This window comes from Mus caroli, chromosome 17 (assembly GCF_900094665.2).
Source record: "Mus caroli chromosome 17, CAROLI_EIJ_v1.1, whole genome shotgun sequence".
In the NCBI taxonomy this organism is placed as follows: Eukaryota; Metazoa; Chordata; class Mammalia; order Rodentia; family Muridae; genus Mus; species Mus caroli.
In genome coordinates, this window is record NC_034586.1 from 9,117,335 (window position 1) to 9,129,098 (window position 11,764).

At 48.3% G+C, this 11,764-nt stretch overlaps 1 protein-coding gene across 10 annotated transcripts in view; it reads right to left on the bottom strand.

Moving 5' to 3' along the window:
* Positions 1 to 8,562, bottom strand: part of Unc93a (unc-93 homolog A) — a 24,588-nt gene extending 16,026 nt beyond the window's left edge. For 2 of the 10 annotated variants that reach the window (XM_029470890.1, XM_029470885.1), the window contains exons 1-3: positions 5,275 to 5,362; positions 1,127 to 1,180; positions 757 to 901 (exon numbers count right to left, since the gene is read on the bottom strand). In XM_029470890.1, the coding sequence (XP_029326750.1) occupies positions 757 to 824 (68 nt within the window). In that variant the 5' untranslated portion in view covers positions 825 to 901; positions 1,127 to 1,180; positions 5,275 to 5,362. Of the gene's footprint in view, positions 1 to 756; positions 902 to 1,126; positions 1,181 to 4,237; positions 4,288 to 4,984; positions 5,033 to 5,274; positions 5,363 to 6,795; positions 6,929 to 8,402 lie in introns of those variants that run through there. The other 8 variants (XM_021149216.2, XM_021149214.2, XM_029470886.1 and 5 more) reach the window with 8 other exon arrangements.
* Positions 8,563 to 11,764: the final 3,202 nt, after the last annotated feature.

Sequence of the window (11,764 nt, forward strand, 5' to 3'; positions counted from 1 at the left end):
GGCTCACAACCATCCGTAACGAGATCTGGCGCCCTCTTCTGGAGTGTCTGAAGACAGCTACAGTGTACTTACATATAATAAATAAATAAATTTTTAAAAAGAAATAAAAACAAAGCTTGTGGAAGGAAAGAAAGAAAGAAAGAAAGAAAGAAAGAAAGAAAGAAAGAAAGAAAGAAAGGAAGAAAGGAAGAAAGGAAGAAAGGAAGGAAGAGGGGAGGGGAGGAGAGGGAAGGGGAGGAGAGGAGAGAGAGGTAGGGAAGGAGGGAGGGTGGGAAGGAGGAAGAGATTAATCTACTTTTACTGTAATTACACAGGGAAAGCTTTCAGATCATCCCCAGGCCCACATGACCTAGAAGCTCATGATCACCCGCCTCGTGGAGATGGCTGCTTGGTTTTCACACAGGCTCACAGATGTGAGCTGGAAGAGATTCCATAAGCGGTCAAAATGCAGACGATTTTGCCGAAGCTCATGATTCGCTTAAAGCTTTGTAAGGTCAAGTGAGGATCAGCAGAGTCACAGATCTGCCCAACCACAAAGCCACTCACAGGCAGTGTCCTGTCAGCCCTCAGCAACCTCCTTCTTGCCCCAGGGCCACACACTCCTGGGCTGTGGAGCACTGGAGTCACTCTGGAGGAATGTGAGCAAGACTAAATCTTGTTTGGCTTCATTTGAAAATGAAAACTATTCCAGGGAGTTGTGTGCCAGTGTGTGGGGTGTGGTGGTGTGGACTGGATAACATGAGGGGTGCATCTCACCTGCAGATTCTGCAGGCCCCCGTAGGCAGTGAAGAGCAGGAGGAATCCACAAGAAACCACCAGAACATTCTTCAGGCTCCTCTCCATTATGCAGACGGATTGTCAGTACCAGTGGATGTCAGAGAGTGAGTACGCGTCCAGCTCCCTAAGAGAAACCAATTGGAACATGGGAAATGGCACAGGTACCAAGCATCACCCCTGAGTTAGGAGTAGGTTGGCCATTAGATAGTGCGCTAGCTTTTGCAAGCCAGAGTCCACCTTATGCTCGCTCTCTAGGAAAGGTTATGGCTCTTATCAGCTCCTCTGCATTTTTCTCCATGTTACTTTCAGAGAGGAATGCCACACTCTTGTACATTTGATTTGACAGTACCTCATATGTCCAGAGAAGCTGCCAGTGGTGCAGAACATGGAATGTTCTTCTGTCCTGAAGAACAAAGCAGAAACCACTAACTTTTAGAATGCCCGTCCAACTTCTGAAAAACATTTAATGTGATACTATCCAGGGCCTTAGAAGTGCAAAGACAGGTGATTTCACAATGTTGCGATGATGTTTCAAGTGATAGGGCATGGTAATTCATCACATGCAGAGAGCAATTTTATAGTATAGCATTTCATGTGTAGCAATTTGCATTTGAAATTGTAGACCCATTATAAGACAGCAAAGCCCAGGATTTCAGCCCAGGGCTGTGCCCGTTAACGCAGCAGCTGCCAATCATGTGTGGCCACCGAGTTCTTGAGGGATAGCTGGCACTCGCTGTGGAACTGAATTTGGATCACATTTAGTTAATTAACATTGAATATTCAAGTGGGCAAGTGTTGGACAGGCCAGATCCAGAGTGCCAGAGTGTTCTGCACACCGAGTATAAGTAAAAGAAGAAACACTCCATGCTGGATATGTTGGTAGGTGCTTATAATAGCACTCTGAAGGCAGAGGCAGGCAAATCTCTAGGAGTTTGAGGCCAGCCTGGTTCACATAGAATTGCAGGCCAGGCAAGGCTACATAGTGAGACCTTGTCTCCTTCTATCCAGTTGTTAGTAAACCTAAGTGTTCTTAGACTGTTCCCAAGGTGCTGGGTCTTTGGTCATTTCTGTTAAGTGTGGACCAAGCAAGTGAACCCTTAGAGCCTTGGTAATGGGCCTGACCTCCCATAATGGAGATAAGGCTCTTATCGCTTAATCGGTTTCTATGAAAGACAAACCTTGTGGAAGTCATTGGTTTAAATATTTACTAAACACGGGTTATTACATGGATAAGCATGTGAGAACAACACTATACACTAGCAGGATATTCTAATGGGGGCAGGAGGAGATGGTCCAGGCAGTGAAGCACTCACCTCACAGGTATGGGGACCCGAGTTTGATCCCAGCCCATGTTAAAATACATGGTGACTAGTTATAATGCCAAGGATAGGGAGGTGGAAAGGGGAGAGAGAGTCCCTGGGACTCGTCGGCCAGCCAGTCCGAGTGAACTCCAAACCAATGAGACAGCCTGTCTCAAACGCATTAGACAATATGCCTGAGGCTGTCCTCTGGCTCTGACTGGAGGCTGTGAAAGACCAAGAGGCTAACAGCATAGAGAACTGTGGAACCAGCCTAACTCAGTGATCCCCAGCAAATGCCAATAAGACAGGGTGAGCAGGAGGGACATTTAAAGGAGAGAAATACTTAGCATCACGTAGACGTTCACACACTAACCTTGCTACCAGCGAATGAAATTTTAGCTTCATTTAGTGAATTTTGGGGGTAATGTTTTAGATGGTAGTCTCCTTATCTGTGTCAAGGGGGAATTTTGAAGTGGGAAATATTGTTCAAAGTCTATAGGAGATGAGTTTTAGGTACAGTCTTCTTGAGGCCAGAATCAAGGGTGCTCTTACTGTCCCAGATTCTGACTGCTACCCTCACTGGCTGACACACCCTGCAGACCTGCACTTGGATGGGAGGAGAGAAGTCCAGGCTATGTATTGGAAACAGATCTGACAGGAACAAGACCCTGACCCAGGGCTAAGCTCCTAGGCTGAAGCACTTAGACACCATACTGGTCATCATGCCACACTCTCACCATCTGTCTTGGGGTTTCCATTGCTATGATAAAACACCATGACCAAAAGCAACTTCAAATTTGGTGTTTTGAATAAGAACGGCCCCCATAGACTCACATATTTTAATGCTTAGTCACCAGGGAGTGGCACTACTTGATAAAAATTAGTGGGTGTGGCCTTGTTGGAGGAGGTGTGGCCTTGTTGGAGGAGGTGTGTCATTAGGGGTGGGCTTTCAAAAGCCCAATCCAGGGCACAAACTCTCTCTCTCTCTCTCTCTCTCTTCCTCTCTCCCTCTCTCTCTCTCTCTCTCTCCCTCTCTGGAATTCTCTGCTACTTTTTCAGCATATGTCTGTCTGCATGCCTCCACACTCCCCACTTTGAGAATAATGGACTAACTGTGAGCCAGCCCCCAATTAAATGCTTTCTTTTTTATAAGAGCTGCCATGGTCATGGTGTCTCTTCACAGCCATGGAACACTGACTACGGATGACTTAGTTAATCTTACAGCTCTCAGGTCACATTCTGACACTGAGGGAAGTCAGTGCCAGAATCTGGAGGTAGGAGCTGAAGCAGAGCCATAGAGGAACACTTGCCAGACTGACTTTCCTTCTGACTTGCTCAGTTTGCTTTCTTGTACATCTCAGGACCAACTTTCTAGTGTCGGCTGAGCACTCCCACATTGGTCATCAATCAAGATGATAACCCACAGACCTGCCTCCGGGCCAATCTTATGACAGTGTCTCCTCATTTAAGATTCCCCTGTCTCATGTGACTCTGGTTTATGTCAACTTGATAAACCAATAAAACCACAACAACCAGAAAAGCATGCACATGGGGCTAAAGAGAAGCCATGGTCCTGCACATGAGCTCAGACAGGAGACTACTTAGCAGAGAGCAAATGAAGACCAAGTGCTTCATGAGGACCCCAGGGAGGAAATGTCCTTTAACCTTAGGGCTCTGGATCACGTAACTCACCAGCCACCGAGGACCACTGTTCTACCACTGCCCAAAGCAGGGACTCTGAGATTCACAATCACTTAAGTCAGTAAACTCCCCGTTGAGAAGCTTAAGCAATAGCCTGCTCTTTCAGGAAACGTGCTCATGTGAGCAAGCTACTATTAGTTTTCTTGGCATTTACACCTGAAATCTAAAAGTAGCACCAAGTGAATGGTCATTGATTCTACTAATTTTCTGCAGGGAAATAAAACACGCATACTCAGAGACTGGGGGGTTACCACTCCCTTTTGGAATTCTGGAACTCTTACGTTCTAGGAATACTCATATTCCATGCCTCCCCTTCAACCTCCCTTAGCAATTTGTATCCATGCTATTTTCCACTACTTTCCAGAGAGCCCGTCTTACAACAGACAGTAGAAACTGCCCTCACCCTCCCACTACTGATGAATCCTATGGAGCCCCAGGTTGGCAGAGACTGTGATCACCTGGGAATCTGGGTCTTGCTGTCTTTCAGAGGTTCTAGGACACACTTCTACTGTTGACATTTGAGTGACCTGATGAACCAGTCACTCTTGACTTCTCAGTCTGCAGAGCCAATGACCACGGCATCCAGTCTGGCTAAGGTACTGCCACCCTGTACAGAAGGAGGCCAGATTGGGGTCTGGGGCTCAGCCCTTCCTGACTCTCCCTGCTGCTGCAGCAATGCCTAGCAATGCCCAAAACCAGAGCTCAGGGAGTCACTCACTGCCACACCCCCACACTCTAAAGCATAATGACACCAGGCCCTGTTTTAGGATATACCTAAATGCATACGTGCTGACACACATAAATGTCTCCAGTGCTGTAGACACAGCTCTTCCTCTGCATCTAGCCACAGATACTGGGAATGGATGTTATTACAAAGCTGGAGCTGACCTCTGACAGGGTGGCCAGCAGCCTGTGCTCATGGGCCAAGGTCCAGGGGAGGAAACAGATACAAACCAAACAGCCAAGCAAAATCCAAAGTCAATCAAGCAAACTCACATGACTATAAGACAGAGCAGGCACCAAAACTCAGTTAGGGCAGAAAACACACATACAAATCCATCCCCACCGGGGCAGCAGAGTAAACCCACCACCCATAGCAGCTCTTATTCATAAATGCCCCAGGGGAAGATTATCTGCCATTTGAACAGTAAAGCCTGGTTCTGTGGCCTCCACAGCTTGTCAGTTCAGTGAAGCGGGCAGCTCACCGTGGTCTAACAACCCGCAATTAGAGGCCAAGAGCTGGACAGCTGAGGAACACTTTCACGTGTGTCCACAGCACTCAGGCAAGGTACACACAAGCGGTCATTGAGCTGGTGTGTCCTGCGTGTGCATGTAATTGATTGCTCTGTCCCCACAAACAAAGCCAAGTATTATTAAGTTATTCTGGAAGAGCTCAAAGGACAAGTTTGAACCTTGCTCCCACGGCACACACACACACCCATAAAACTGGTACTCCGTCCCCATGCTAGATAAGTGTCACCCTGAGTCTACTTACCTACCTTTGTGACCTTCTTGCTTCCTGTCACTACCTGGCACAGGGCTACTTTGATCTTCAGATGCCAGTGTGGTTTCCAGGATAAAACTTTAATGCACTGTTCAGAGCTGTTGTGTTTTTGCCAGGGTGCATTGGGAAAGCAGGGTTGGGCAACACTTGTTTTTCTATGAGCAAGTAGCAAAGCCTGTCTGTAAGGTGCCTCCTGGCTGGCCATGATCAGAGCTATGGAACCAGCCAGTCATGGGGAAGATTCTGGGGGCAGATTCCAGAGACAGGCAGGGGAACTACCCAATGTTGTTAAGGCCAGTTATAAAGGCTCCTACTAAAACGTAGTGTCTACAGCTGGGGAGATACTCAGTGGTTAAGACCATTTGCTGCTCTTCCAGAAGATCAGGGCTTGATTCCCAGCACCCATATTGTAGCTCAGGACAGTCTGTAACTCCAGTTCCAGGAGATCCAATACACAGTTCTGGCCTCAAGGGTTCTACATGTGTACATGACACACAGATATACATATGGGCAAAACACCCATACACATAAAATTAACAAGGAAATAAATAGTACCTGGTTTGAAAAACATGGGAAAAGTTAATTTCCGTATGTACACATGGATATATTATAAATATATGCATCTGCAAAGCATATTGCATTGCATATTCACTGTATATCGGTGCACATGTCTATGTCCACATACTGTGTGCACATACCCACATACAGTGGCTCTAAGATCTGACTCATCAAGTTCTCCTCTGAGCAGCTGAACTTCCATAGGAAAAGGCACAAACCTGTCTATGTCTGATGGAGCTGTATACTAGTCTAGCCTCTAAGATCATCTAGTTTTACAAGGAAAAATGTTCTTAAGGAGACAATACTTCAAAAGTAAGTTTTCTTAGGAAGAACTTTGCAAAATCAACTGAGACAGCCCCCTGAGTGTGAGCAGTCCCCTTCTGTACTGGTCGGTGGGGAATTAGCCAGGGTCCTGCCTTAGGTCACATGTCTGGCCTTCTTCCAACCATCAGACACAGGCCAAGTCAGAGGAGTTAGTTGCCTCATTTTTATGGCTCACCTGCGTTCATGATCTATGTTCACCCTGATTCTCGAAGGCATCTGTCCACACCACCACCCAGGGATTTACCCAGATGCCGGGAAAGAACGCACCAGCCCAGGTACAGAAACACTGAAGTGGAAGGACCAGCTTGTGCAGCCTGGGCCTCCTCTGCCAACTCTCCTTCCCGCAGGCCCTGGGTTATCTGCTTGGGGCAGGTGGATGGGAAACACCTTTTGGTTGGGCTATTTACCATGATCCCCAGGTCCCTCCTGGAGCCCAGGTGAACTCTGGTAGACAGCTCTGTTGGTTAGCAAATGTCTCCTGAATTCTGTACCTTAGATATGGAAATGGTCTGCCACTTCCACCAAGCCAGACCCCTCCTCCCAGCCTGAACTTGTGGTTTGGGGCTTGTGCTTGGGTGGCCTGCAGGACTAGCTCATCAACTGCCTCCTCTAAGGCTAACAAACACATACCTGGCCATACCTGCCCATCCCATTTGCTCTGTCCCTTTTCGTCGTACTGCCTAGCAGATTCCCAAGGCTGAGATGGCCGAGACAGCACAAGGAGGCAAGCACCCACTTAGCGGAGGAAAAAAGTCAGGCTGGACACTGAACTCAGCTGAGGAAGAAGTCAGGCTGAGGCTGTGCATTGAGAGCAGGCAGGATTGTGACTCACAAGGGAAGGCAGGAGCTCTGCTCTTACTGCAGGGGCTGTGGGAGGGGCTGGCTTTCACATCTGGATGTCATCTACAGAGGGTGTGCATCACCCCACAGGTGATGTCAGAACCCCCAGATGAGACGCGCACACCCCATGGGCTCTCAAACAGCTGTAGAACTTAAATCATTATGGTCCATTTTCAGTTTCATCAAAGAATCACAAATAAGTAGGAGATATTAGACCCCTGTCTTCCCGAGCCAGCAGCTGGCACCTGCTCGTTTAGGCACATTTTAGTTTGTCTTAGTGTTACATTGTAGCTCTATTACAATCTGCTGTGTGGCTCGGCCCACCCAGCAGAAAAAGGAAAAGGGATTCCAAGCCCCAGGAGAATGGGAGCTTTGGAGGTGAGGGCTTTGTTGGCAATGCAGGAGAGATTGTTCCTCCATGAAGAATTCAGCCAATGAGGCATTTAGACAAGCAAAGACATGTATGTTAGACAGGTTTGTGCCCAATTGGTACACCAGACATTTTTGCTCCTTGTCATTCATGACTTCTGAGAAACCAAAACTAAGTAAATCCCCCTGGCTTGGAGTAGTCTGGGTCTCCAGTGCTTTTATGATGAGTCAGGGATCATTCCTCACACCAGCCCTGGATAGTCTGTGTCTGGACTGGGCAGGAGTCCTGGGGATGTGGACTCAGTCATGTGACTTCAAGTAAGCCAGATGGCACTTTTATCTTACCCCAGGGGGTGGGGGTAGCTTATAGCTGGCATTGATAAGACGTCTCTGTGGCCCAATAAGCTATTGCACTTCCCAAGAGGAGATTGAAAGTCAGCTTTGGGAAACAGAGCGAGAACGGGGCTCAGATCACAGTGAGGTCACCAGCCCCGTGCACCAGCCATCTCTCTCTATGCAGCCCTCACCTATGCGCAGCCTGTTTCAAATGTTTCCAACTTTCCCTGACCTTTAAGTCTTTTAGGTTGTAGGAGCTGAGCTTCTGAACTCATGACTCCTCTCTTGTTTTTGTTTTTCGAGACAGGGTTTCTCTGTATAGCCCTGGCTGTCCTGGAGCTCACTTTGTAGACCAGGCTGGCCTCGAACTCAGAAATTCACCTGCCTCTGCCTCCCGAGTGCTGGGATTAAAGGCGTGCGCCACCACGCCTGGCCTATGCCCCCTCTCTTGATTGAGTACCCACTGTGTGTTATTCTGTGTGTCTGTGTCCTTGTGCGTTCATCTGTGTGTATGTGCATGTATGAGTGTGTCTATGTGTGTCTGTGTGCATGTGTGTGTATAGATCTTATGAATCTCTACATGTACCTGCACATACATCTCTCAGTGCAGAGGAGGGAGGGGTTGAGCTCCCAGGGTTTGGTTCATCCACCAGTGGCTCCAGAAAGCCTTCCACACGACCTCGTTCTCTTACCTTTCACCCCCCTCTTTCCATGTGCCAGATTCACTCCTTTGCTGATAATTGAGAGACAAGAAGAGCCACAGCTGAGATGGAAACCTGCTGTTCTTGAACATGTATGAAGATTACGCTTTCTCTCACTGCCCCGCTGACTTCTGCTGCACCCAGGCTCCAAGGAAACAGTGATGGATATGCAGTCTCCGTCTCAACTCTTCCCCCTTTTGTGTTGAAAGAGCAACCTCACCACCAACTACACACCCCTACACAGCCTATGCCGCCGCACCCCATGCTGCTGGGGTGAGGTTTAACATCCAGGTGTTCTGCTACCCTCAGATCACAGGTGGCCCCTGATTCACTAGGGATGGAGTCACACACAGGGTTGGCTGCTGAGATTAGAACCATTTGACCTCTGGAAGTCCCAGGACCTAGAGAAAAGCACTTCCAGGTCAGCATGTGGACGGAGCCATCCCCAGCTCTAACCTACTCTCTCTGCCCGTCTGCCATCCCGAGGACTTTTAAAGGTCTAAAGCCAGGCCCCTGATGTCCCTACCTCTGACTCACCCCTCCGCAGCCTTTGTTTCTCACAGAGGGCCCAGGCCAGGTCACAACCAAGGCTGGCCATTGCCATTCAGGCTTCTCCCTAACAGATTAGTCACCTGACAGATTGGTTTTGCCTGTGATATCCCACACACATTCACAGGAGACTGAGAAATGACAGTGAGCTTCCTAAGTCTTAGTAAGAAGGGAGACAGACTATTGCTATCTGTGTGTCAGGTCCAGCCCTGGCTGGGAAAGAACACTTGCCCATGGGAAGCAGAAATCCGTCTCTATGCATCCTAGACAGCCCCCACTTCAGTCACACCATGGCTTTCCCGTCTCCCTCAGCAACTACAAGGTTGTAGTGTTTTGTGGAGCCCCAAGTCCTCTATATACCTCCCCCCAGACCCTAGAGCCCACCTTTGATGTCCTTGGAGGGACACAGCACCCTGGGACTTCGTTCTGGTGCTAAGTGCCAAATGCCTGCTGTCCAAAGTAGTTTAGCCAGTCTTATCTCTCTATAACACTGAGGCAATAAGAGCTAATAAGGGCTAAGGCTAGTGAGGTCATGGATGGCCCCTGGGCTTCATTCACAGGAAGGCTCTAAGGGTGGGTGTGACCTCCAGGGCTCCTTCTGGAGAAACAACCTCCCTAGGCTCCTCAGGAAGAAGACTAAGCAATTTCAAAAATGTCATCTTCAGTGGGAAGCTCCAGGCTGCCGCTTGATTGCTCGTGGACTGAGCCCAGAGAAACCAATCTGCCATGTTTCCATTGATGATGGTTCTGTGCTGTGGGGGAGGGGCGTTTCTCCTTTCTGTTGATAAGACAGGAAGTTCAGACTTAAGTCACTGGTAGGTGTCACCAGGACCAGCTTTCTTTCCAATCACCACCAAATCTAAAAAACAAAGTCTACTTTCCCTCTCCCCAATTCTACCCTTAAACAAAACGTTCCCAAACTCTGGGAGGGAAGGAGTGATGAAGAAGAGCGTCAGTCTGAGCCGTACATCCAGCCACAGAGGAAAGTCACCCCAGGCAGGGTGTTCAGAGAAGAGTCACATAACACCAGACCTGTGCCTGTGGATAGGACAGGCCTGACATCTGTGAGAGCAAGGTGCCTGTACCAGCCATGGGGGCTGCAGGGTGGGGAAAGTCTTCCTCAGTACTTCTTCATACTCAGTACTCTTATCCCACTCAGTACTCCCATACACTTAGTACTCTCTCATACTCAGTACTCCCACCAGACTGAGTACTGTCACACACTCAGTACCCCATCACACTCAGTACTCCCACCAGACTTAGTACTCTATCACACTCAGTATGCCTACCACATCTTTCAGCACATTCAAAGACCACACACTCAGTTCACAGACTTTGATCAGAAGCCCATGTTCATCCATCACCTGAAACCAGTTTGTACTACTGGAGTCACGTTTGCAGAATATATGTTAAAGCCATAAAAAAAAAAATCTGTACTGGGTTGGGCTTCTACCAGGGATGCTGGTGCAAGCTTCTGCTGCAATTCCTTTCTGTCACGAGGGCTTCTCTGTGGGACCCTTGTTTCTCTGCATTGGCCTTCTTTCCTGAATGCATTCTTTATGCACACATTGCCATTAGGCGCCAGTGTTGTGGTAAGAGGCCAGAGACAAAACTGTGGATCGTCTTGATCTTTGGTTTCACAGACTTCCCACTGATGGGAGGCAGTGTTAACAGGGCCGGTGCTGTGGTCTGCATCTCCTTACCACAGGGCTTACAGGTTTGGTTGCTCCTGCAGAAGGATCTGGTCTTGGTCTGGAGAACTGGTATCTAGGTTTGAACTTAAAGGATGTTCCAAGCCACTGAAACAATCTGAGAGAGCCTGGGACTCCCAGCAAGCCTGGATGGTGGCAGTGGGGGTGAGGGGGTGTCAGATGAGAGACTAGAAAATCAGCCAGCACCCTGAGGCTGAAGCCTGGGAGCCAGGGAGAGTTTGTGTTCCACTGACATTTGCAGACAGGCCAAAGGCCAAGGCTGTATTTTGTGGTATTGACCTCTGTCTGACTGGCTGTTTGTCTCTTAACTCATGGACAGGTTCGTCTGTTTATAATAGTAGTCAGATTGCTCTATACCTTTTCTGCTGTTTGCATTTTAATTTAATAAAATTCTTGGCCATATTTGGATGTGATACAGGCCTGCCTCTTTCTCTGTGAGACTACGTGGCTATTGCACTGTATGGAGCTAGCATACTTTACCTTTTGGCCAGCTCTCTCCTTATCGACAGGAGGCTTCTGACAGCAGACATAATCAATCCTGTGCCATTTGTAAAATGTGCATGTGACTTAGTCAAGGCCTACGGTCGTGGAGCCGCTGAGCAAGTACCTGTGAGGGGGGTCCTCCCAGCCCACAGCACTGGTCTGCTCCTCCAGGCTCCCCTGCATCTCTGCAGCTCCATACAGCTCCCTAGCTGTTCCTAAAAGCTCCCCACAATTACCCACATGCCTGCTGCAGCTTCTAGCACTGCTATGCATGACTCCTGGCTGTCTGCCTGCTGGTTAGAAGACATAGTTTATTGTATTATTTCATGTTGATCAAATAAAGTTAAAAAAAAAAACCTAAACAAAACAAAAAAACATGACACGAAAGGCTGGGCGTAAGAGAACAGGAAGATGGCTCGTTTGGTAAAGTGCTCGCCATGCAATCTTGAGGACCTGAGTTCAGATCCCCAAAAATCATATAAAAAGCTTGGTACAGAAGCTGGCCTGTAATTCCAGCACTACGGGACACAGACAGGATTCTTGTGGCTTGCCAGCCAGCTAGCCTAGCCAGTGAGCTCCAGACTCAGTGAAAGACCCTACCTCAAAAAA